General features: G+C 50.4%; 1 protein-coding gene across 2 annotated transcripts in view; it reads left to right on the top strand.

The window, feature by feature from the left end:
• The window catches only part of TDRD9 (tudor domain containing 9), a 502,525-nt gene that overhangs the window by 82,455 nt on the left and 392,918 nt on the right, over positions 1 to 27,152 (top strand). For both annotated transcript variants that reach the window (XM_075330093.1, XM_075330094.1), the window contains 2 exons: positions 5,913 to 6,134; positions 7,080 to 7,202. In XM_075330093.1, coding sequence (XP_075186208.1) covers positions 5,913 to 6,134; positions 7,080 to 7,202 — 345 coding nt within the window. The remainder of the gene's footprint in view (positions 1 to 5,912; positions 6,135 to 7,079; positions 7,203 to 27,152) is intronic.

Raw genomic sequence — 27,152 nt, 5'->3', positions numbered from 1 at the left:
CACTCCAAGCTATCTCAGCGGGTCAAGCCCAAATTGACGCACTCACACGTACGTCTGCGCCGCAAGTGGCTTCCATAACCTCTCAAACGTCGGCATTTGCGTCCTACGCTATTAATGCTATTCTGGACTCTGCGAGCCGTACGGCGGTTGCAGCCGACAATTCGGTGGCATTACGCAGGGCCTTGTGGCTACGGGAATGGAAGGCAGATTCGATTGCCAAAAAGTGCTTAATCGGTTTGCCATTTTCTGGCGACCGTTTGTTTGGTGAGAGATTGGATGAAATCATAAAACAATCCAAGGGAAAGGAAACATCCTTACCCCAGGCCAAACCAAAATTACCCCAACAGAGGAGGGGACAGTCGAGGTTTCGGTCCTTTCGGGGTGCGGGCAGAGCCCAATTCTCCTCGTCCAAAAGGCCTCAGAAGGATCAGAGGAACTCCGATTCATGGCGGTCTAAGTCACGCCCTAAAAAGACCGCCGGAGGTGCCGCTACCAAGGCGGCTTCCTCATGACTTACGGCCGACTCACACCGCATCCTCGGTCGGTGGCAGGCTCTCCCTCTTCTGCGACACCTGGCTGCCACAGGTAAAAGACCGATGGGTGAGAGACATTCTGTCTCACGGTTACAGGATAGAGTTCAGCTCTCGTCCTCCGACTCGATTCTTCAGAACATCTCCGCCCCCTGAGCGAGCCGATGCTCTTCTGCAGGCGTTGGACACTCTGAAGGTAGAAGGAGCGGTGATCCCTGTTCCTCTTCAGCAACAGGGTCACGGTTTTTACTCCAACCTGTTTGTGGTTCCAAAGAAGGACGGGTCTTTCCGTCCTGTCCTGGACCTAAAACTGCTCAACAAACACTTAAAGACCAGGCGGTTCCGGATGGAATCCCTCCGCTCCGTTATCGCCTCAATGTCCCAAGGAGATTTCCTTGCATCGATCGATATCAAAGATGCTTATCTTCACGTTCCGATTGCTCCAGAGCATCAGCGCTTCCTGCGCTTCGCCATAGGAGACGAACACCTCCAGTTCGTGGCACTGCCGTTCGGCCTGGCGACAGCCCCCCGGGTTTTCACCAAGGTCATGGCTACAGTAGTCGCGGTCCTCCACTGCCAGGGTCACTCGGTGATCCCTTACTTAGACGATCTGCTGGTCAAGGCTCCCTCCCAAGAGGCATGCCAGCACAGCCTCAACGCTACTCTGGAGACTCTCCAGAGTTTCGGGTGGATCATCAATTTTCCAAAGTCAAATCTGACACCGGCCCAATCGCTGACATATCTTGGCATGGAGTTTCATACCCTCTCAGCGATAGTGAAGCTTCCGCTGAACAAGCAGCGTTCACTACAGACAGGGGTGCAATCTCTCCTTCAAGGTCAGTCACACCCCTTGAGGCGCCTCATGCACTTCCTGGGAAAGATGGTGGCGGCAATGGAGGCAGTCCCTTTCGCGCAGTTTCACCTGCGCCCTCTTCAATGGGACATCCTACGCAAATGGGACAGGAAACCGACGTCCCTCGACAGGAACGTCTCCCTCTCTCAGGCAACCAAAGCTTCCCTTCGGTGGTGGCTTCTTCCCACTTCATTATCGAAGGGGAAATCCTTCCTACCCCCATCCTGGGCGGTGGTCACGACGGACGCGAGTCTGTCAGGGTGGGGAGCAGTTTTTCTCCACCACAGGGCTCAGGGTACGTGGACCCAGCAAGAGTCCTCGCTTCAGATCAATGTTCTGGAGATCAGGGCAGTGTATCTGGCCCTAAAAGCGTTCCAGCAGTGGCTGGAAGGCAAGCAGATCCGAATTCAGTCGGACAACTCCACAGCAGTGGCATACATCAACCACCAAGGCGGGACACGCAGTCGGCAAGCCTTCCAGGAAGTCCGGCGGATTCTACTGTGGGTGGAAGCCACAGCCTCCACCATATCCGCAGTTCACATCCCAGGCGTAGAAAACTGGGAAGCAGACTTTCTCAGTCGCCAGGGCATGGATGCAGGGGAATGGTCCCTGCACCCGGACGTGTTTCAGGAGATATGTTGCCGCTGGGGCATGCCGGACGTCGACCTAATGGCGTCCCGGCACAACAACAAGGTACCGACGTTCTGGGCACGGTCTCAAGATCCCAGAGCTATGGCGGCAGACGCCTTAGTTCAGGATTGGTCGCAGTTTCAGCTCCCTTATGTGTTTCCTCCGTTGGCACTGTTGCCCAGAGTGTTACGCAAGATCAGGGCCGACTGCCGCCGCGTCATCCTCGTCGCTCCAGACTGGCCGAGGAGGTCGTGGTACCCGGATCTGTGGCATCTCACGGTCGGCCAACCGTGGGCACTACCAGACCGACCAGACTTGCTGTCTCAAGGGCCGTTTTTCCATCTGAATTCTGCGGCCCTCAACCTGACTGTGTGGCCATTGAGTCCTGGATCCTAGCGTCTTCAGGGTTATCTCAAGAGGTCATTGCCACTATGAGACAGGCTAGGAAACCAACGTCCGCCAAGATCTACCACAGGACGTGGAAAATTTTCCTGTCGTGGTGCTCTGCTCAGGGTTTTTCTCCCTGGCCATTTGCCTTGCCCACTTTTCTGTCCTTCCTTCAATCTGGACTGGAAAAGGGTTTGTCGCTCGGCTCCCTTAAGGGACAAGTCTCAGCGCTCTCTGTGTTTTTCCAGAAGCGCCTAGCCAGACTTCCACAGGTACGCACGTTCCTGCAGGGGGTTTGTCACATCGTTCCTCCTTACAAGCGGCCGTTAGAACCCTGGGATCTGAACAGGGTGCTGATGGTTCTTCAGAAACCACCATTCGAGCCAATGAGGGATATTTCTCTCTCACGCCTTTCGCAGAAAGTGGTTTTCCTAGTAGCAGTCACTTCACTTCGGAGAGTGTCTGAGCTAGCAGCGTTGTCGTGCAAAGCCCCTTTCCTGGTGTTTCACCAGGACAAGGTGGTTCTGCGTCCGGTTCCGGAATTTCTCCCTAAGGTGGTATCCCCCTTTCATCTCAATCAGGATATCTCCTTACCCTCTTTTTGTCCTCATCCAGTTCACCAATGTGAAAAGGATCTGCACTTGTTAGATCTGGTGAGAGCACTCAGACTCTACATTTCTCGTACGGCGCCCCTGCGCCGCTCGGATGCACTCTTTGTCCTTGTCGCTGGCCAGCGTAAAGGGTCACAGGCTTCCAAATCAACCCTGGCTCGGTGGATCAAGGAACCAATTCTCGAAGCTTACCGTTCTGCTGGGCTTCCGGTTCCCTCATGGCTGAAGGCCCATTCTACCAGAGCCGTAGGTGCGTCCTGGGCTTTGAGGCACCAGGCTACGGCTCAGCAGGTGTGTCAGGCGGCTACCTGGTAGAGCCTGCACACTTTCACGAAACACTATCAGGTGCATACCTATGCTTCGGCGGATGCCAGCCTAGGTAGACGAGTCCTTCGGGCGGCGGTTGCCCACCTGTAGGAAGGGGCCGTTTTACGGCTCTATTACGAGGTATTATTTTACCCACCCAGGGACTGCTTTTGGACGTCCCAATTGTCTGGGTCTCCCAATGGAGCGACAAAGAAGGGAATTTTGTTTACTTACCGTAAATTCCTTTTCTTCTAGCTCCAATTGGGAGACCCAGCACCCGCCCCTGTTTTTTTGTGTACACATGTTGTTCATGTTGAATGGTTTCAGTTCTCCGATATTCCTTCGGATTGAATTTACTTTAAACCAGTTTATAATTTTTTCCTCCTTCTTGCTTTTGCACCAAAACTGAGGAGCCCGTGGGAGCACGGGGGGTGTATAGGCAGAAGGGGAGGGGCTTTACACTTTTAGTGTAATACTTTGTGCGGCCTCCGGAGGCATAGCCTATACACCCAATTGTCTGGGTCTCCCAATTGGAGCTAGAAGAAAAGGAATTTACGGTAAGTAAACAAAATTCCCTTCATGAATTTAATGAAATTTAAAAAAAAAATGATGTGAGCTTCGCCCAATTTTTGAGTCCGCAGCCGCCCCAGGAATTGGCGCTTTCATAGAAGCGCCATCTTCTGGCGCTGTATCCAACTCATCCAGCTGCCCTGGTGCCAGGTGGCTCTCTGGGTAATAATGGGATTAGGGCTAGCTGTAGATTATCAACTGGCCCCAAGACCGAAATTCATGGTGTCACGCCAATATTAGACATGGCCATCATGAATTTCTAGTAAAGATAAAAAAACACACACAGAAAAATATATATTTATTAGAAATAAAACACAACACAATTAGTGACTCCATCTTTATTGAAATAAAGACCCCCCCCCCCCCCCCCCCCTTCTGTAATCCTGGGTCAAGGGTCCCACGATGTCCAATCCGGATCAAATATCATCTGATCTGTTTGCTGGAAGGCAAAGCGATCAGATGTGTCAGGTTCAAGGGCCTGAATCACATGACACAGCAGCTGATTGAATAAACGGCTTTTATACAATCAGCTGATGCATCAGTGCAAAAAAAAGAAAAATAAACTACACACGTCTGTGCAGACAGACGTCTGTCCGACAGAATCAGCTGTTAGTTTAGCCAACCAGGCGGTAAAAAAACGGCCTCACTGCTCGACTTGTACTGTCAGCTGATTCCATCAGGTGACCGCATCTGCTGATCAGCTGCAGGACCTGCTGCTGATCGGACGTGTTGCGGGAGTCTGCACACAGCCGGAGCAGGGGTGGCGGTACCGGGAAGAGGAGCTGGGAGCGGACATGTCGGGAGTCTGTAGACAGGTCAGTATGGCATATAATTTTTTTTTTTTTTCTTCTCTCCTGTAAACTTTTATTTTGCAGCTGCTTCCACCTCCCGTCCGGACATGGCGCAGGACGGGGATGTGGAAGCAGCGGTGGCAGTACCGGGAGGATTCACGCTTCTGTGTTTACTAACACAAGGATGCCCCTTCCTGTACACATCACTGTACTACCCACCCCTTGCGTTTTATAGCTACGTTTTTAGTCATAGAAACTCACTAAAATGCAGCTATATTTGCAATTTGCATTTTTCATTGCGTTTTTTAACATCTCATTTAACTCAATGGGTGAAAAATGAAGGGACAAACGCAAAAATAATTGACATGCTGCGTTTTTGTGGGCACCACAAAAACGCAGCTAAAAGAAAAAAAAATAAACGCTGTGTGCAGAAAGCAAAAATGAAAACTCATACTGTGCGCACATAGCCTTAGTGTGCATGCTTCCTATGTGAGCATGCACACACCGCAAATGAATCTGGGGAACGTACACTTAGATTCAGAGCACATGCCCGGGCAGTAGAGAGAATCTGTGGAGATTTCTGTGACTTCGGGCCAGTCATGGCAATCCATAGTCGTGCGGGGTGCGTGACTAAGTTTAAAAAAAAAAAAAAAAAAAAAAAAGAGCGAGACTGAATTAGACTTTGTGACTGAACCAAGCAAAACACCCCTATAACTGAAATCAAAGGTATGTACTGCATTCAACTAAGCATGTCAAGTGTGTTTTTTTTTTTTTTTTTTTTTATGGTAAATGGATATTTTTTTTTTTTTTTTTTTTTTAATTTTAAAACATTGTGGGTGGTTTAATATCGATTAAACATGGCAGACTCCCTCTAAGAAGTTATAGGATGTGATCTGGCCTTGAATGTGGAGTGGTGCAGCGTCATGCCGGATGGCACAGTGATTGTGGCATCACCCTGATGCCTGGCAGATATCATGCATAGGTACTATTCTTATTAATAGGACACATGCACTTTGTCAGATCGTTACATTGCCAAATAGGAGATCACACAGCCGCTCTGATCTTCCATTTTCCTATAAAGCCCACACCCGTGCTTCGTTGAGTTGTAGGAGTGTATTTCCTGAGTTATGGGGGGAAGTCATTGCCCATAGATTGACTTTGTGTCTAATTTTAAGGGGGCAAAATATGGTTTTGATAGTGGCTGAGTGTCATTTATTTTTTTCATATATTGTAGTTAATCACTTTAATTGAGAGTAATTCAGTTGTGATCATACACGGAGCAACTGGAAGTGGGAAGAGCACGCAGCTGCCCCAATATATTCTGGATTATCACATGCAGCACGCTGCCTACTGCAATATAGCCGTGACCCAACCCAGGAAGATTGCGGCACGCAGCATTGCCACATGGATCAGCAGGGAGAGAAATTTGCCTCTGAGCGGGCTAGTAGGCTATCAGGTATGTCATTTCTAGGTAGTATGTATGTATGTATGTATGTATGTATGTATGTATAATTTGATTTGCAATTTTTGGAACTTCCAACTGAGCAGAGAGAATTGCACATACCCGACCCCTCCACTGACATCTGTACAAGCTGGAGCCACGAGGTCGATGCTGGTCCCGTCTTGTGCATCTCCCATAAATGTACCACTCCTATTGTACCCTTGGGCTCCATAGTATATAATTACAGTATATTTACAACCTGGCAGGATGACATGAAATAGTAATTCGGAGTAGCAGCAAAGTTGGAAGTGACTGTTGTGTAATTAGGATAAATTGACATTTATACCTATATGAACACCACGTGATCCGCACAACCTAAAAACTGACTGAGATTTCTCAACTTCTGCACAATTGTGAATTAAAAGTCCCCACCCTCCATGTTGATGGCACATGGCCCGAGTCAGTTCAGGTCCTAAATAAAAGAAACTAGAGGGGTAAAAAAAGACAACTTTAGGCTATGTGCGCACGTTGCGTACTGTCCCTGCAGAAATTTCTGCAGCGATTTGAACAGCTTGCGTGCGCTTCAAATCGCTGCAGAAACAGTCCGTAATGAAAAAAAAAAAAAGATTCCATGCGCTCTGACTGCAGCTCCTCCCATAGACTGAGTGTGACCTGCAGGCAGAGCGCACGAAAAGTGACATGTCACTTCTTAGAACACACGCTTCGGGCAGCAGTCTAAGTGCTGGCTGCACTCTAATACGCCACGTGCGCACGGCTCCTGCATAATCTTCATAGATTATGCAGGGGACGCAGGACGCATGCAGTTACGCTGCGGTGCAGATTGCATCGTAACTGCATGCAATTACGCAACGTGCGCACATAGCCTAATAACCGTGGTGTGTGTGTGTGTGTGTGTTTTCACGTTCACATTTCAAAGTCTCTTTTCATTCTTCTCTAAAGGTCTCCCTGGAGAAAAAGGCATCAGCTGACACTCGCCTGATGTACATGACCACCGGTGTTCTCCTGCAGAAGATAGTGGCTGCTAAAAGCTTGGCCGAATTTACCCACATTTTTATTGATGAGGTAGATACTTTCAGATGAACACATTTGCGCTGGCAGATCTGTCCTTCATAAACTGCTGTGCACGACTCTGTACAAAAGAGCTGCCTGTGCGATTGTCACGCTAGATATTATTGTTATTATTATTTATAGCGCCATCTATTCCATGGCACTTTACATTTGAAAGGGGTGTACATAATAGGAACGATTACATTAATCATAAACAATACAATACAAGACATAGACAGATACAGGAGGATAGAGGTCCCTGCCCGCGAGGGCTCACAGTCTACAAGGGATAGGTGAGGATACAGTAGGTTAGGGTAGAGCTGGTCGTGCTGCGCTGAATCAGACAGGGTTACGGCAGGTTGTAGGCTTGTCTGAAGAGGTGGGTTTTCAGGTTCCTTTTGAAGCTTGTCAAGGTAGGTGAGAGTCTGATGTGTTGAGGCAGAGCATTCCAGAGTATGGGGGAGGCACGGGAGAAATCTTGGATGAGATGGTGGGAAGAGGAGATGAGAGGGGAGTAGAGAAGGAGATCTTGTGAGGATCGAAGGTTACGTGCAGGTAAGTAACAGGAGACTAGGTCACAGATGTAGGGAGGAGACAGGTTGTGGATGGCTTTGTAGGTCATGGTTAGTGTTTTGAACTGGAGTCGTTGGGCAATGGGAAGCCAGTGAAGAGATTGGCAGAGAGGAGAGGTCGGGGAGTAGCGGGGGGACAGGTGGATTAGCCAGGCAGCAGAGTTTAGAATAGATTGTAAGGGTGCGATACTGTTAGAAGAGAGGCCACAGAGCAGGAGGAACTATATGGGGGAAATACTGGGTGAACGGCAAAAGAGAGGGGGGACCCAGTGTCAAGGGGAGCGGGAGATTGGGACCCATAATAAAACCTTCTGCTGGCCCTTGACGTACCTAGGTAGGTTCAGCACCTGTGCGCCGAGCAGGATACCTGGCCCTGGCTGGCCCTGGAGTTGGTCAACCACACTAAGTCCTAAAGAACATGCAGGGGAAAGCAAACAACTTATCTCCAAGAAGACTTGGGGTATGTGCGCACATCTGCGTTCTATTCTGCAGCGTTTAAGTCACTGCGTTTTGAAAGCATAATGCATGCGGAATTCATGCGTTCTGGGTGCTTGGTCTGCCATAGACAAAGTGGGAAAAGCATCCAGAATGCACAAAAGTGACATGTTGCTTTTTAGAACGCAGCGATTTGGCAAAATATTTTAGCAGCCGAATCGCTGCGTTCAAAAACTCAACGTGCGGATGGATTATGCACAATGTTCATAGATTGTGCTGGGGAAGCAGGTCGCATGCTTTTACGCTGCGGTACAAAACGCAGCGTAAAAGCATGAAAAGGCACACAGCCTAAGGGTATGTTCACACAGGGCTTTTTTTGGAAGTTGTTTTTCCTGACCACAACCTGATCTTGTGGCAGAAAATCTCCTTTGAGTCATCTGCGTCTTTAGTGCGTTTTTTGTTTCTACAAAATGGGTTGTATTAATGAAGAAAAGTTTGTAAAAATGCTGCAAAGAATTGACATGCTCATTGTTTGCAATCTGCAGCAAAAAACGCAGGTATTTGACAAAACAGTAAAAATAAATGAAAATCTGCAGGTGTTTGTGTGTGCATGAGATTTCCGAAATCTCAGACTTTGCTGGTACTGTAAAAAGCAGCTTTCTATTAGCATGGATTTGCATAAAACCAAGGCAAATCTGCAGCTAAAAAAAAAACCACCTAAAACGCCCTGTGTGAACATAGCCTTAGGGAGAGGAACAGCAACATAAAACAAAGTTTCTCCAGATGATTACAAGCCGACTGTTTGCAATCAAAACTGTATAGAAACTTAACTCTATCACCCGCAACATAAGGCTATGTGCGCACAGTGCGTTTTTTTCGCGGCGTTTTTGCGCATTTTTCTGGTGCGGTTTTGGCCTCAAAACTGCATGACTTTGCTTCCCCAGCAAAGTCTGAGTTTTCAATTTTGCTGTCCGCACACAACTGTTTTTTTTTTTTTTTTTTTTTTAAGCTGCGTTTTTGAGCTTGGAAAAATAAATGGACATGTCAATTCTTTCCTGTGTTTTTCTGCGTTTTTCCCCCCATGCAATGCATTGGAAAGAAGCAGCAAAACGCAGAGATCAAAAACGCACCAAATCGCGGTAAAAACGCATGCGTTTTTTGACGCATTTTTTCGACGCAGGTGCGTTTTTGTGCGTTTTTAGCGGCCAAAAACGCAGCGTCAAAAAAATGCAGTGTGCGAACCTAGCCTAAAGGGAAAATGCAGTAATATAAAGACACAGAAGGTGAGGGACAATGATCAGCAGCTGAAGGGAAAAAGATCTCTGCAGGGTCCTAAAGAGGAAAGTGTAAACCCTAACAGAAAATACACACTACTCCATTTACACCACAGTGGAAAGGATGGAGTATTAAGCAGCAGTTTGTGCAGCCAAACGCAGCGACCTTCTGCAGCCAGATGCCATAAGGTTGTCTGCCAACTGACACTCCCATCCCATATGGGGTCTGCAACCTATCAGCAAGTCTTGACTGTTGCAAGTGACAACTGAAGTGCGAGTTACTGACCCCTGATTTTATGGAGCCGCAGTGCACATACAATACACATTTCCTCTCATCTAGGTGTGTGTGTGTGTGTGTGTGTGTGTGTGTGTGTGTGTGTGTATATGTATATGTCTATGTGTAATAGAGAGAGAGAGAAAATGGAGGGATCGGGTTGTCTGTTTTAATAAAGTCTTATGGGGGTTGTTTAATTAAAAAAAAAGTAGATTTTGGGTACTCACCGTAAAATCTTTCTTGGAGCCTTCATTGGAGGACACAGAGACCATGGGTTGTATGCTGCTGCCACTAGGAGGCGACACTAAGCAAAACAAGGAAAACTCCTCCTATGCAGTATATACCCACCAACAGGCAATTGTACCTCAGTGAGAAAGCAATAGGAGACAACAGTAGAAAAAACGAACAATCGTACAGAAGTGGACATTAAACTCAACATTCAACAGAAACATTGAACAGTAACATATGTCCAACACAAGGGCGGGTGCTGTGTCCCCCAATGAAGGCTCCAAGAAAGATTTTACGGTGAGTACCCAAAATCTACTTTTCTTTAACGCTTCATTGGGGGACACAGAGACCATGGGACGTCCTAAAGCAGTCCCACGGGTGGGTCTGATGTTACTCTCAGGGCTGACCTCGGTCCCCTGCAGCCTGCAGAACTCGTCTACCGAGGCTCGCATCGGAGGATGCGAAAGTGTGGACCCTGTAGAACTTTGTGAAAGTGTGGAGCGAAGACCAGGTGGCCGCTTTATAAAGCTGCGACGCTGGAGCGTGGTGACGGACCGCCCACGAGGCTCCCACCGCCCTGGTGGAATGGGCCGTAATCCTGAGTGGGCGCGTTCTCCCTCTTACCCGGTAGGCTTCCAGTACGGCAGAGCGAATCCATCGCGCAATGGAGGACTTGGAGGCAGGTAGGCCTCTGCGCGGGCCAGACGGAAGTACAAAAAGGGAATCCGACCGTCTGAATTGAGAGGTCCTGGAAATGTACAAGCGGAGAGCTCTGACAAAGTCCAGCTTGTGGAGAAGAATCTCACGAGGGTGCGAAGGATTCGATCAAAAGGAGGGGAGAACAATGTCCTCGTTAAGATGGAAAGAGGAAACCACCTTGGGCAGAAAGGACGGAACCGGACGGAGGACTACCTTATCCTGGTGGAAGACAAGATATGGAGAGCGGCAGGAAAGCGCCGCTAGTTCAGATACCCACCTGATTGACGTGATGGCAACTAAGGCGACCTTCCAAGAGAGGAACGTGAGGGACATCTCCTGCATAGGTTCGAAGGGGGAATGCTGGAGAACAGACAGAACCAGGTTGAGGTCCCAGGGCTCCACCGGAGGTTGAACGGGGGGGCGCCGCATGCGCGGCCCCCTGAATGAATGTGCGAACCTGTGGGCGAGAGGCAATCCTCCTTTTGAAAGAGAATGGAAAGAGCAGACACTTGACCCTTGAGTGCTAATCCAGCATCCAGAGCAGACTGTAGGAATGACAACAGAACTAGCAAGGAGAAGGTCATGGCTGTGACCTGGTTAGCTTCACACCAGTGGAAATAGGCCTTCCACGTCCGGTGGTAAATGCGGGAAGAGGAAGGCTTCCGAGCTTTGATCATTCAAAAAACACAAAGACTAGAAAAAACCAAGGAGAAAAATTGTATGAAAAATACCCTGAATATAAATAAATTGCAAGTGCTTAATAACAGGGTACTTAGTGTATACAATATGGATGGTGGCAAGTGGTTAGCTGTGTCCCAGATAAAATACACAGCAAAGTGTTTTTTGTATGTTTTCTTGCTTGGTTGCAAGTTGGGGGCGCAGCCCTCCTAGTACTGAGACTGAACAGCTGATTGCGTCTCACTTTGCTGTGTATTTTATCTGGGACACAGCTAACCACTTGCCACCATCCATATTGGAGTTCTGACATGACACAAGTCAGGTATTGATAATGTTTTTAACTTCAGTAGGTTAGGGACTGTCTCAGATGGGTACACCGTGACGAGGTGAGACAGTGTATACATTTTTGCAAAAAGGTAAAAAGCTAAGTACCCTGTTATTAAGCACTTGCAATTTATTTATTTATATTCAGGGTATTTTTCATACAATTTTTCTCCTTGGTTTTTTCGAGCTTTGATCATTGTCTGGACGACCTTTTCTGAGAATCCGACGGAAGTTAGTACTGCGGCTTCAACAGTCATGCCGTTAAATTGAGCGACTGTGAATTCTGGTGAAGAAAAGGCCCTTGAGTGAGAAGGTCCTGGACGTCTGGAAGTCTCCACGGAACGTCGGCGAGAAGGTGCACGAGCTCTGCGTACCACGGGTGACGAGGCCAATCTGGGGCCACGAGAATCACCGGAACTCCCTCCGCCTTGATCTTCTTGACTAGCTTGGGTATAAGCGGAAGTGGAGGGAAGAGGTACGGCAGAGAGAACTGCGACCAGGGGATCGCTAGGGCGTCCGTTGCGAGCGCTAGTGGGTCTCTTGCCCTGGAGACGAACTGGGGGACCTTGTGATTCCACCTGGAGGCCAGGAGATCCACGTCGGGGGTCCCCCACCTGGAACAGATCTGCTGGAAGATTCTGGGATTGATGGACCACTCTCCTGCGCCGAGGCCCTCTCGGCTGAGGAAGTTGGCGGCCCAATTGTCCACGCCCGGGATGTGGACCGCCGAAATCGCTGGGATGTTCTGTTCGGCCCAGTCGAGGATTTGAGATACCTCTCTCATTGCCGCTCGGCTGCGTGTTCCGCCTTGATGGTTTATGTAGGCTACAGTGGTTGCATTGTCGGACTGCACCTGAACTGGGTGTCCGCGAAGCAGAGCCTTCCAATGAAAGAGAGCTAGGCGAACTGATCTGAGTTCCAAGATGTTGATGGGAAGTTTTGGTTTCCGGCTCGGTCCAGCGACCCTGAACTGTGAGGTCCTGGAAAGTGGCCCCCCATCCTAGCAGGCTGGCGCCTGTCGTGACGACCCTCCATCGAAGGGGAAGAAATGATCTCCCTTTGAGGGTGAGGGGAGAGCATCTCCACCATTCCAATGACTCTCTGACTCGAGGAGGGATCGCAATTGGTCGATCCAGGGAGTGAGCGCACTTGTCCCATGCTGCGAGAAGGAGACCTTGAAGGGGCGAGTGTGGAATTGACTGTAGGGCACCGCTTCCATTGACGCCACAATCTTCCCGAGAATGCTCATGCAGTATCGAAGGGAGCAGCGAGGTGCGCGTTGGAGCTTCCAAATCGCCCTGAGAATAGCTGTGAGTTTGTCCTTGGGCAGAAGAACCTTCGCTCGCGTTGTATCGAAGATCATGCCGAGGAATGAGATGAGTTGAGTCGGGATCAGAGATGACTTTGGTCTGTTGATCAACCAGCCGAGACGGGATAGAGTATCCAGAGTGATGTTGAGACTGTCGCGGCACTCCGCCGCCGAGGGAGCCTTGCTCAAAATGTCGTCCAGATACGGGATGGCTAGAATTCCCCGGGTTCGAAGAATAGCCATGACAGTAGCCATCACCTTGGTGAAGACTCTGGGAGCTGTCGAGAGCCCGAATGGGAGGGCAGTGAACTGGAAGTGTTGCCCCTGAACCATGAAGCGTAGGAATCTCTGAGCTGGATAGATCGGGATGTGGAGATGGGCGTCCTGGATGTCCACCGAGCAAAGGAACTCCCCTGGTTCCATGGACGCTATCACTGAGCGCAGAGACTCCATGCGGAATCGCCGGAGGCAGACCCGCCTGTTGAGGCGCTTGAGATCCAGGATGGGGCGGACTGTGCCATTCTTCTTCGGTACCACGAAGAGGTTTGAATAAAAACCCCGGAATCTGTCTTGAGGGGGTACGGAGATGATGACCCCAGAGTCTCGCATGGCCTGAATGGCTGCGAAGAAGCCCTTTGTGAGGGAGGGATCCTTGGGGGGTTTGGACTGGACGAAGCGTGAGCGTGGGAGCGAAGAAAACTATCTTGTAGCTGTGAGAGACGACGTCTCGAACCCAGGCGTCTATAACGGAAAGCCACGTGCTTCTGAACATGCGGAGATGACCGCCAACCCTGGATGGGGACCCGGTGACGGGAGCCCAGTCATGCGGAGGAAAATCTGTGGGATCTGGACCTGGAGGACTTGGACTGCTGGCCACGGGAACGCCAGGAACGCCAGTGGGGTGTTGCCTTAAAGGAGGGCTTCCGTCTCTCCTGACGCGCTGGGGACCGCTCCCGACGTGAGTTGGTGTTGGTGGAGAATTGACGAAAGGGGCGAAAGGGAAAAGGCTGCCGCTTTGGAGGGGCACGAGGGGTCCTCTGTTGGGGGAGGAAGGTACTCTTGCCTCCCGTAGCCTCAGAGATGATCTTGTCCAGCTTTTCTCCGAAGAGCCTGGCACCGACAAAGGGAAGACTGGTGAGAGACTTTTTGGATGCGGAGTCCGCGTTCCACGCTTTAAGCCACAGGGCTCTGCGGGTTGCAGTAATGTTGCCGGCTGCCAGGGCAGCGGAAGCAGCAGAGTCAAGGGACGCAGCGACTAGATATTTTCCGGCATGAGTGATCTGATCTGCCAGCTCTGGTCTGGGAGCGTCAGCCAGGATACCACGCCGAAGGAGCTTTGCCCAGGCGGAGACAGCCTTGGAAACCCAGGTGGTTGCAAAGGCTTGAGTGATGGCAGAGCCGGAGGTTTCAAAGGCCGACCTGGCTAAGGATTCTATGGTCCTGTCCGAGGGATCCTTCAGGGAGGCTCCATCGGACAGCGGCAGGGTGGTACTGGACGAGAGTCGGGAGATCGGAGGATCCACTGAAGGGGCCACTGACCACTTCTGAAGAAGTTCCGGTGGAAAGGGATAAAGGACCTGAGCCCGCTTGCGCTTCTGGAAACGCTTGTCGGGATGTTCCCACTGTCTGGGAAAAAATATCCTCAAACTCCCTGTGGTTGCCAAAGCTTCTTGGCAGCTTCTTGGCTCTTTTGAAAGGGACTGATTGACAGGTAGGCGCCGGGTCAATATCCTGTACCTCTAGGGTCTGACGGCAATGACCAGACTGTCCATCATACCGGTCAGCTTGGATATATGTTCAGAGTCCAGATCTGAGTCAGAAGCAGAGTCCTGGTCCGAATCTGGAGCTGCCGCAGAAGAGGCAGAAGACGGCGAGCGTGATACTCTGACGGCCATAGCAGGGCTAGGGGAGCTGGAGGATGACCCAGAGAGGGACCGCTTCCTAGACCTCCTGTGGGTTCTGCCTTGCCGGGCTGGAGGCGCTGTGGGCTCAGACTCGCTCTGGGTCGCCGGGGGGACTCCAGAGGAGGAGGCGGACAGACGATCTATGGCCGAGGCTAAGGATTGAGACATGTTAGTTAGGTTGTCCACGGACTGGGAGAGAGCTGAGGCCCACCCAGGCATGGGGGCCGAGTCCTCGTTACGGGCGGTGGGGGGCTCCGTAGTAGTCATGTTAGGGGTGCTACAGGCTACGCAGATGGGGGAGAAAACGACAGAAAATGAATACTTAAATCCATATTATTATAATAATAATCTCATGAAGAGTCGCCAAAAATCGAATTGTATTCCTAAAGAAGACCCTCATACTCAACAGTAATCAGAAGACCATGAAAATTCAATACAATATATAGATATTTTTTTGTTTTTTATTTTTTAATTCATACAAAATTTATCTGGGGGTACAAAAAAGGGCAGGCAGAGCCACAGAATGTGCAATTAAAACGTTTTTTTTTTTTTTTATAAAAACCGCAGGGGGGCGCGTGTTTGACATACACGGTCTGAGCATCACATAATTATATAATTATATACATGGGCACCATGATTATAGATGGAAAAAACATAATTGCAACCCAAATTTTGTCAGCATACAAAATATAATCCTAAATAAGGTTAGGAAAATGTCTCTGTTCAACAAGGAAGGTCTAAGTATGACATGATTGTATAATTATATGCATGGGCAACATGATTATAGATGGAGAGAAACAGGATTGCAATCCAAATTCTATGACTATATACAGTAATGATCCCAACTAAAGTTAAATAACTCAATTTATATAGAGATATGACCTGAGATCACTTTACAAGTTGCAATAAGGTATAACCACTAACAGCCATCCACATTTCAGATGAATAGGGTTTGCAAACATAGTATGCACCACATGTGCACATATAAGGTGCCCAGGACATATGGAGGTACAATGACCTACCCAGAAACCGCTACAGACACTGTGTACACACACCGCCCTGCACCTCAGGGCACCTTGAGGTGCAGGGCGGTGTGTACACAGTGTCTGTAGCGGTTTCTGGGTAGGTCATTGTACCTCCATATGTCCTGGGCACCTTATATGTGCACATGTGGTGCATACTATGTTTGCAAACCCTATTCATCTGAAATGTGGATGGCTGTTAGTGGTTATACCTTATTGCAACTTGTAAAGTGATCTCAGGTCATATCTCTATATAAATTGAGTTATTTAACTTTAGTTGGGATCATTACTGTATATAGTCATAGAATTTGGATTGCAATCCTGTTTCTCTCCATCTATAATCATGTTGCCCATGCATATAATTATACAATCATGTCATACTTAGACCTTCCTTGTTGAACAGAGACATTTTCCTAACCTTATTTAGGATTATATTTTGTATGCTGACACAAGACTATATTACTTACCGGTAATGGGATTTTCCAGAGTCCACGACAGCACCCACGAGAGAGGGATCCGCCCCCTTCAGGACAGGAAACCTACAGATAAAAAGGGGCAGTCCCCCTCCCTCATCAGTTAGTTTCAGAGAAATGGAGAGGAACCGCCACGAATTAGTAATAAGACAAGAAAAAATAGAACAACCAAACCCAAAGGGTGAAAAAGCAAAAGGGTAGGGGTGTAAAGGGTGCTGTCGTGGACTCTGGAAAATCCCATTACCGGTAAGTAATAGTCTTTTCCTTTTGCCTCGACAGCACCCACGAGAGACTTGGAGAGAACACACTTAGGGAGGGACCACCATCTGAAGAACCGATCTCCCAAAAGCAAGGTCTGAGGAGGAAGAAAGGTCCAGCCGGTAGTGCTTGTAAAAAGTAGGAGAGGACCAGGTGGCAGCCTTACAAATACTGTCAATGGAGACATTCGCCATGGCAGCCCAAGATGAAGCCATCGCCCTAGTAGAGTGAGCCTGTACAGGAGACGGAAGAGGCTCATGTTTCAACTCATATGCAACAGAAATGGCATCCCGCATCCATCGGGCCAAGGACTGCTTCGTCACCTGACGACCACGTCTGGAACCCTGAAAGGCAATAAACAAAGCCCTATCCTGTCGCCAAGGGGCTGTCTTAGAGATATATGCTAGAATAGTTTCCCTGACGTCTAGTGTGTGAAACCGGCATTCCTCCGGTGTGGTAGGGACAGGAAAGAAGGAAGGATGATTTCTGCATTCCGGTGAAACTGTGAAGCTACTTTAGGCAAATAAGCCGGGTCCGTTTTGAGAACAATATGATCTGGAAAGATCCTAAGAAAAGGAGGATCTACAGAAAGAGCCTGAAGATCACTAACACGACGGGCCGAAGTGAGTGCAACTAAGAGGCAGGTTTTAAAGGACAGCAATTTGTCAGACGCCGAGGTGAGTGGTTCAAAGGGTGGACGGGTTAGGGAATCCAGAACGAGAGTGAGATCCCAGGGGGGCGGGCAGGTAAGACGAAGCGGCTGACCTCGGTCACAGGCCTTGATGAAACGCATGACCCACCTATCCCCAGCTATATTTGAATTATAGAGGGCGCCCAGAGCAGACACATGAACTTTAAGGGTACTGACTGACAGACCCAGATCCCGCCCAGACTGGAGAAACTCCAGAATAGAAGAAATCGGGACCACAGAAGGTGAGGCATCAGGGAAGGAGACAAGGAACCGTTTCCATACCCGACCATACTGACGGGTAGTCACCGGTTTTCTACTCTGCAGCAAGGTATCCACCAGGCGACTGGAAAACCCCCGGGAGTCTAGTAACGCCCTTTCAAATTCCATGCCGTCAAGAGGAGTCCCTTGACGCGTGGATGCAGGAAAGGCCCCTGTGACAGGAGATCTGGTCTGGATGGGAGAACCCAGGGGTCCGTCACTGACATATGTCTCAGGAGGGAGAACCAGGGACGCCTGGGCCAGAAGGGAGCGATAAGGAGAATGCGAGCCTGATCTTCCCTGATTTTCTGAAGGACCGTTGGCAGAAGAATTATGGGAGGAAAGGCATAAGCAAGGCTGTACTGCCAGGGAACCTGAAGGGCATCCAGGACTGTCGGCTGATCTGCCCTGTTCAGGGATCCAAACTGTTTCAACTGCCTGTTGTCTTTTTGGTAGCAAACAAATCTATAACCGGGAGGCCCCAGTACTGTATGATTTGAGCAAACCCTTCCCGATGCAAGACCCATTCTCCCTGATAGAGAGTGTGACGGCTGAGAAAATCCGCCTTGACATTGTCCACCCCTCGGATGTGTACCGCAGAGAGGGACAATAGATGAGTCTCGGCAAGTTCCAATAGGTGAACCGCCGTGGACATGAGGGAAGACGACCTCGTCCCCCCTTGGTGGTTGATGTATGCGACTACCGTCTGATTGTCCGTACAAAGCCGTACATGGGTTCCCCTGAGGAGGTGAAGAAACGACATCAGGGCCTGAGAGACCGCCATGAGTTCTTTCCGGTTGGAGGACGCGGTTGACTCTTGCCGGGACCAAAGACCTTGGGTCATAGAGTCCCCCGGGTGAGCTCCCCACCCCCAGGGACTGGCGTCCGTCGTGAGGACACTGGTGGGGTGAACATGCCATTCCTTCCCCTTGGTTAAGTTCTCTTCCCGAAGCCACCAAGTCAGGGACGCACGTGCAGTGTCTGTCAATATCAGAGGACGATCGAGGGACCCTGGATGGGATCTTGCAGCTGCCAGGACCTCCCACTGTAGCTGTCTGGAGTGAAGTTGGGCCCATTGGACAGCGGGGATACAGGAAGTCAGGGACCCCAACAGAGACATGGCGGAGCGGAGAGAGAGTGATCTGTGATTCTGTGCGTGTCGTACAATCCTCTGGATTTTTGCCATTTTGTCTGCTGGGAGATAACAACGCTGTTGATGTGAATCCAGAAGCATGCCTAGGAAAGACTGAAAAGTTGAGGGCGTGAGTCTAGATTTTTGGAGATTCAAAAGCCACCCAAGACGGCCCAGAGTCGACATAGCATTATGGAGACGGAGAGAACATTGTGCCGCCGTGCTACCCACAACCAGTAGGTCATCTAGATAAGGGATTATGAAAGTCTGTTGCTCACGAAGGTGAGCAGTGACCTCTGCCATGACTTTAGTGAAAATCCGTGGGGCGAGCGAAACGCCGAAGGGCATGGCCGTAAATTGGAAATGGTGAACAGAGTTGTGCATAGAGAGTGCTACCCGGAAGTACTGCTGATAATGTGCGTGAACCGGGACGTGGTAATATGCATCTTTGAGATCAAGGACCGCCATGTAGCAATTAGGGTAGAGCAATTTTATAGTGGTCAGGAGGGATTCCATTTTAAAATGTCGGTATTTTAGAAAGAGATTAAGCTTTTTTAAATTAATTATGGTCCGAAACGACCCATCAGGCTTTGGTACTAAGAAAAGAGGGGAGTAAAACCCTCGGCCCCTCTCATGTAATGGGACTGGCGTAAGAACCTGCTTTTCTACCAGAGTGAGGACTGCCGACACCAGTGCGCTATGTTGACCCTCCGACCTCCTAGTGGGTGTAAGACAAAACAATTGAGGAGGGAGGGAAGTGAATTCTAGCCGGAGACCATGAGAAATCAAATCCAGTATAAAGGAGCTGGAAGTGATGGTTTTCCAATGGGTTGCAAAAAAACGGAGTCTGCCTCCCACCGGAAACCCCCCATCATTGTTTAGGGAACTTCCTACGGAAGGAAGGGTTTCCGAACAGGGCCCCTTTGGACCCAGAGGCGGGGTTGTCCGATCTATCCCTGCGGTCAGGTTGGGTGGGCTGGAAACGACGTTTGCGATACGGGAGCCTAGAAGGAGGAGCAATGCATTAGGGAACCCCTTTTTACTATCACCCGCCTTGGTGAGTATGTCATCCAGCTGAGGACCAAAGAGGAACTCACCCTCACAGGGAAGTGCACACAGTCTCGATTTTGAGGATGTGTCCCCTTTCCACGATTTTAGCCAGAGGGCTCTCCGGGCTGCATTAGAAGACCCTGCCGCTCGGGCCGCCAGGCGGACAGAGTCAGCAGAAGCATCTGCCAGGTAATTGGCCGCGTCTGCTTGTCTAAGGTATCTAGCCAGACTAAAAGTGACCTGGCTGTACATGTTGCGGAAATGGCCGGTTTCAGCGCCCCTGCAGAGGCTTCCCAGGTTTTACGCAGGAAGGCGTCTGCTTTACGGTCTAGAGGGTCTCGCAGAAATCCCATATCCTTGAAAGGCAGTGCTGATTTTTTTTGGAGGATTTTGCTACTGCCACATCCACCTTTGGTACCTTGCACCATTGGGACAAGTCTGCATCATCAAAGGGGTATCTTCGTTTCTTCGGCGCTCCATTGGGAGACCCAGACGATTGGGTGTATAGCACTGCCTCCGGAGGCCACACAAAGCATTACACTAAAAAGTGTAAGGCCCCTCCCCTTCTGGCTATACACCCCCAGTGGGATCACTGGCTCACCAGTTTTCTGCTTTGTGCGAAGGAGGTCAGACATCCACGCATAGCTCCACTGTTTAGTCAGCAGCAGCTGCTGACTATGTCGGATGGAAGAAAAGAGGGCCCATACTAGGGCCCCCAGCATGCTCCCTTCTCACCCCACTTTATGTCGGCGGTGTTTGTTAAGGTTGAGGTACCCATTGCGGGTACGGAGGCTGGAGCCCACATGCTGTTTTCCTTCCCCATCCCCCTGAGGGGCTCTGAGGAAGTGGGATCTTACCGGCCCACAAGCCCTGAGGCCGGGCTCCATCCACAGACCCATGGAACCTGCTGGATACGGAGCTGGGTACCGTTCAGGGACAAGGCCCTGCGACATGAAGGTACTCTGTGTCCCCGTATGTACAGGCCGCGCACACTCCAGACTTGCTGGGTGTGCTAGTGCGCCGGGGACAGTAGCGCTGCGCGCTGGGGTTATAGTCACTACAGTTTTTCTGTGTGACTTTATATGTTGGGGACTGCCGCGCCGGCCGCCCCTAGGCGGCGGCGCAGCTGCGACTTGTAGTGCGCCGGGGACTTAGCGACGACCGTGCTTTTACGACGGCGTCGCTTATAAATTTAGTCCCCGGCTTCTGCGGCCTAGCTCCGCTTTGTTCCCGCCCCCACCCTGTCAATCAGGGCAAGGGAGAGACGCTGTACCATTCATCAGCGCCGAGGGCTGGAGTCTTATTTACATGCTCCAGCCCTCTCACTGAGCACAGGGGGACGCAGGTTTCCCGCTCTTCGTCTGCACACGCCCAGGGCCCGCCCCTCTCCATAGGACGCCGGCAGCCATTCCTACATGCAGTCTGGCTGGAGAACGGACACAGGCTCTGGGAGACCCAGACAAGGGATTTCTGGCGACCACACACCCGCGTTAAGCGGGCGGTAAGCAGCACATTAGTGCTGGCCCCACTAGTGCCACAGTGTTATATTTGTGTACTTTTTTCTCTGTAATATATATATATATATATATATATATATATATATATATATATATATATATATATATATATATATATATATATATATATATATATATATATATATATATATATATATATATATATATATATATATATATATATATATATATATATATATATAATAATATTGCACTGTAAGGTCGCCTCTTGGCTGTATACCCCAATTGCTCTGAGGAGACGACAACATGTCATCTGCAAAACGCAAGGGTGCCAAGACACAGGCTGTGAGCGCTACTTGTGCCACTTGTGGGGCTAATCTACCGGCAGGTTACAATGACCCCCATTGTGTGCAATGTTCGGTCCCTGTGCCACTTCGTCAGCCGGAGTCTATGGTGGTAGTGGCCCAGGCAGAGTCGCCGGTGAACCCTGTCCCGGTGACGGGGACAGAGTTTGCAGTTTTTGCTGACAGGATGTCTGTCACTATGACAAAGATCCTAGAGACCTTGCAGGCCAGGCCAGTTACTCAGTCCATGGACAATGCTGCGGCACTGTTCCCCGGTCCCCCTCAGTTGGAGTTAATCCGTGCTTCAAGGGGGTCCCAGGCATCTCAGCCTGACGGCTCTGATTCAGATGACAGTCCCAGACAGCCTAAGCGTGCTCGCTGGGAGAGACCCTCCACGTCATCACGCGGATCAGGGTCTCAGCGAGAAGAGTCTCTGCATGATGAGACAGAGGAGGGGGATCAGGAGTCTAATCCTGAAACCGCTCTCAATCTGGATACTCCTGATGGTGACGCCATGGTAAATGACCTTATAGGGGCCATCAATAGTCTATTGGAAATTTCTCCCCCTGCCCCTTCTGCAGAGGAGGCAGCTGCACAGCAGGAGAAGTTCCATTTCAGGTATCCCAAGCCTAAACTGAGTACTTTTCTGGACCACGCTGACTTCAGAGAATCGGTCCAGAAACACCATGCTTGCCCAGATAAGCGTTTCTCCAAACGTCTTAAGGATACACGTTATCCCTTTCCCCCTGACGTGGTCAAACGCTGGACCCAGTGTCCAAAGGTGGACCCCCCAATCTCCAGGCTTGCGGCTAGATCCATAGTTGCAGTGGAAGATGGGGCTTCACTTAAAGATGCCAATGACAGACAGATGGACCTTTGGTTAAAGTCTGTCTATGAAGCTATCGGCGCGTCGTTTGCTCCAGCATTCGCGGCCGTGTGGGCACTCCAAGCTATTTCAGCTGGCTTGGCACAGGTGGACTCTATCATATGTCCAGCAGTGCCGCGAGTAGCGTCCCTAACCTCGCAAATGTCTGCGTTTGCGACTTACGCTATCAACGCTGTCCTGGACTCTACGAGCCGTACCTCTATTGCGTCTGCCAACTCTGTTGTCTTGCGCAGAGCCTTGTGGTTAAAAGAATGGAAAGCGGATGCTGCTTCCAAAAAATGTTTAACCAGCTTGCCACTATCTGTAGATAGACTGTTTGGTGAACAATTGGCTGAAATCATTAAGCAATCCAAGGGTAAGGACTCCTCCTTACCCCAGCCCAGATCAAGCAAACCTCAACAGAGGAAGTGGCAGTCGAGGTTTCGGTCCTTTCGAGGCTCCGGCAAGACCCAATTCTCCTCGTCCAAAGGGACTCAGAAGGAGCAAAGGAGCTCAGATTCCTGGCGGGCTCATTCACGCCCCAAGAAAGCAACCGGAGGAACCGCTTCCAAGGCGGCTGCCTCATGACTTTCGGCCTCATCCCTCCGCATCCTCGGTCGGTGGCAGGCTCTCCCGCTTTTGCGACATTTGGCTGCCACAGGTCAAAGACCGGTGGGTAGCAGACATTTTGTCTCACGGGTACAGGATAGAATTCAGTTCTCGTCCTCCGCCTCGGTTCTTCAGAACCTCCCCACATCCCGACCGAGCAGATGCCCTTCTGCAAGCGGTGTGCTCACTAAAAGCAGAAGGAGTGGTGATCCCTGTTCCTCTGCAGGAACAAGGGCAAGGTTTTTACTCCAATCTCTTTGTGGTTCCAAAAAAGGACGGCTCGTTTCGTCCTGTTCTGGACCTAAAGCTGCTCAACAAGCATGTGTACGCCAGGCGGTTCCGGATGGAATCCCTCCGCTCCGTCATTGCCTCAATGTCTCAGGGAGATTTCCTTGCATCAATAGACATCAAGGATGCTTATCTCCACGTGCCGATTGCTACAGAGCACCAACGTTTTCTACGTTTCGTGATAGGAGACGACCATCTCCAGTTCGTAGCTCTGCCATTTGGTCTGGCGACAGCCCCACGGGTTTTCACCAAGGTCATGGCGGCAGTGGTAGCAGTCTTGCATTCTCAGGGACATTCGGTGATCCCTTACTTAGACGATCTACTTGTCAAAGCACCCTCTCAAGAGGCATGCCAACACAGCCTGAATGTTGCGCTGGAGACTCTCCAGACTTTCGGGTGGATCATCAACTTTTCGAAGTCCAACCTAGCTCCGACTCAATCACTAACGTATCTTGGCATGGAGTTTCATACTCTCTCAGCGATAGTGAAGCTTCCGGTGGACAAGCAGCGGTCACTACAGACAGGGGTGCAGTCTCTCCTTCAGGGTCAGTCGTACCCCTTAAGGCGCCTCATGCACTTCCTAGGGAAGATGGTGGCAGCAATGGAGGCAGTCCCGTTCGCGCAGTTTCATCTGCGCCCACTTCAATGGGACATTCTCCGCCAATGGGACGGGAAGACAACTTCCCTAGACAGGAAAGTCTCCCTTTCTCAGACGGCCAAGGACTCTCTGCAATGGTGGCTTCTTCCCACCTCATTATCACAGGGAAGATCATTCCTGCCCCCATCCTGGGCAGTGGTCACGACAGACGCGAGTCTGTCAGGGTGGGGAGCAGTTTTTCTCCACCACAGGGCTCAAGGGACATGGACTCAGCAGGAGTCCACCCTTCAGATCAATGTTCTGGAAATCAGGGCAGTGTATCTTGCCCTATTAGCCTTCCAGCAGTGGCTGGAAGGAAAGCAGATCCGAATTCAGTCGGACAACTCCACAGCGGTGGCATACATCAACCACCAAGGAGGGACACGCAGTCGGCAAGCCTTCCAGGAAGTCGGGCGGATTCTGATGTGGGTGGAGGAAAGAGCATCCACCATATCAGTTCACATCCCGGGCGTAGAAAACTGGGAAGCAGACTTCCTCAGTCGCCAGGGCATGGACGCAGGGGAATGGTCCCTTCACCCGGACGTGTTTCAGGAAATCTGCCGCCGCTGGGGGGTGCCGGACGTCGACCTAATGGCGTCTCGGCACAACAAGGTCCCGACCTTCATAGCGCGGTCTCGCGATCAAAGAGCTCTGGCGGCAGACGCCTTAGTGCAAGATTGGTCGCAGTTCCGGCTCCCTTATGTGTTTCCACCTCTGGCACTCTTGCCCAGAGTGTTACGCAAGATCAGATCCGATTGCGGCCGCGTCATACTCGTCGCCCCAGACTGGCCGAGGAGGTCGTGGTACCCGGATCTGTGGCATCTCACGGTCGGCCAACTGTGGGCACTACCAGACCGTCCAGACTTACTGTCCCAAGGGCCGTTTTTCCATCGGAATTCTGCGGCCCTGAACCTGACTGTGTGGCCATTGAGTCCTGGATCCTAGCGTCTTCAGGATTATCCCAAGGGGTCGTGGCCACCATGAGACAGGCTAGGAAGTCCACTTCTGCTAAGATCTACCACAGAACGTGGAAGATTTTCTTATCCTGGTGCTCTGCACAAGGAGTATCCCCCTGGCCATTCGCGTTACCTGTTTTTCTTTCCTTCCTGCAATCTGGGTTGGAAAAGGGCTTGTCGCTCGGCTCCCTTAAAGGGCAAGTCTCGGCACTATCTGTGTTTTTTCAGAAGCGTCTAGCGCGACTTTCTCAGGTGCGCACGTTCCTGCAGGGGGTGTGTCAGATCGTACCTCCGTACAGGCGGCCGTTAGATCCGTGGGATCTAAACAAGGTCCTTGTTGCTCTCCAGAAGCCGCCTTTCGAGCCCCTGAGGGATGTGTCACTTTCTCGACTCTCACAGAAAGTGGCCTTTCTGGTAGCGGTCACGTCTCTTCGGAGAGTGTCTGAACTAGCAGCGCTGTCATGCAAAGCTCCTTTCCTGGTGTTCCACCAGGACAAGGTAGTGCTGCGCCCCATTCAGGAGTTTCTCCCTAAGGTGGTGTCCTCTTTTCACCTTAATCAGGATATCTCCTTGCCTTCCTTTTATCCGCATGCAGTGCATCGGTATGAAAAGGATCTACATTTGTTGGATCTGGTGAGAGCACTCAGAATCTACATTTCCCGCACGGCGCCCCTGCGCCGCTCGGATGCACTCTTTGTCCTTGTCGCTGGTAAGCGCAAAGGGTCGCAGGCTTCCAAGGCCACCCTGGCTCGATGGATTAAAGAACCAATTCTTGAAGCCTACCGTTCTGCTGGGCTTCCGGTTCCATCAGGGCTGAAGGCCCATTCTACCAGAGCCGTGGGTGCGTCCTGGGCATTACGACACCAGGCTACGGCTCAACAGGTGTGCCAGGCAGCTACCTGGTCGAGTCTGCACACTTTCACCAAACATTATCAGGTGCATACCTATGCTTCGGCGGACGCCAGCCTAGGTAGAAGAGTCCTGCAGGCGGCAATTACCTCCCCGTAGGGGAGGGCTGTCTTTGCAGCTCTAACATGAGGTATTTCTTTACCCACCCAGGGACAGCTTTTGGACGTCCCAATCGTCTGGGTCTCCCAATGGAGCGCCGAAGAAGAAGGGAATTTTGTTACTTACCGTAAATTCCTTTTCTTCTAGCTCCTATTGGGAGACCCAGCACCCGCCCTGTTGTCCTTCGGGATTTTTGGTTGTTTTTCGGGTACACATGTTGTTCATGTTGAACGGTTTTCAGTTCTCCGACGTTACGTCGGAGTGAATTTGTTTAAACCAGTTATTGGCTTTCCTCCTTCTTGCTTTTGCACTAAAACTGGTGAGCCAGTGATCCCACGGGGGGTGTATAGCCAGAAGGGGAGGGGCCTTACACTTTTTAGTGTAATGCTTTGTGTGGCCTCCGGAGGCAGTGCTATACACCCAATCGTCTGGGTCTCCCAATAGGAGCTAGAAGAAAAGGAATTTACGGTAAGTAACAAAATTCCCTTCTTTGAAGAAGACGGGAGAAACCCACGATGATACTGTTTCTGCCATTCCTTGCGAACAAGGGTTTTTAGGGCCTCATTCACAGGAAAGGATTTCCTTTTCTTCTGAGTGAGACCAGCAAATAAGGTATGATCAGCTGATTTGGGGATTTTTTCTTCTGCAACACCCATGGTTGATCGAACGGCCTTTACCAATGCGTCCATCCCATCCAATGAAAAACATGCCTTTCCAGCCTCGTCAGAAGAGGATGAGGTAGAGGCTGAGGAAGCATCACTCTGGCTGTCAGCTTAGTCAGAAGACGGGGGGAATCATGCTGGCGGTGAGATTTCTTGGGTTTCTTAGACCCTTGAAGGGACTGAAGAGAAGCCTGAATTTCTGTACGGATTAGTTCCCTGAGGTCCGGAGGGGGGTTGGTAGAAGCCGAAGCCTCCCCCCGAATAGCTTGGAAACAGGACCTACAAAGCTTCTGCATATAGTCCTTTGGGAGGGCACAAGCACACAGTGGGCATTCCTTATTATTAGCTTTAGCGGTGCTTTTCTTAGGGCCCTGGAACAGAACCGGAAGGGAACATCAGTATAGGGCAACATTCACGAAGTTCACTCACCCATACCAGGAAAAGAACGGATACCGGCTTTGGAGGTGGAGACGAATGCTTTGTCCGGTCCTTAGAGGATGCAGAGTCCTCCTTCCTCTTACGACCCGTGGAACTCCT

This window comes from Anomaloglossus baeobatrachus, chromosome 12 (assembly GCF_048569485.1).
Source record: "Anomaloglossus baeobatrachus isolate aAnoBae1 chromosome 12, aAnoBae1.hap1, whole genome shotgun sequence".
Classification (NCBI taxonomy): Eukaryota; Metazoa; Chordata; class Amphibia; order Anura; family Aromobatidae; genus Anomaloglossus; species Anomaloglossus baeobatrachus.
This window is presented reverse-complemented; position numbering and strand designations above follow the sequence as displayed.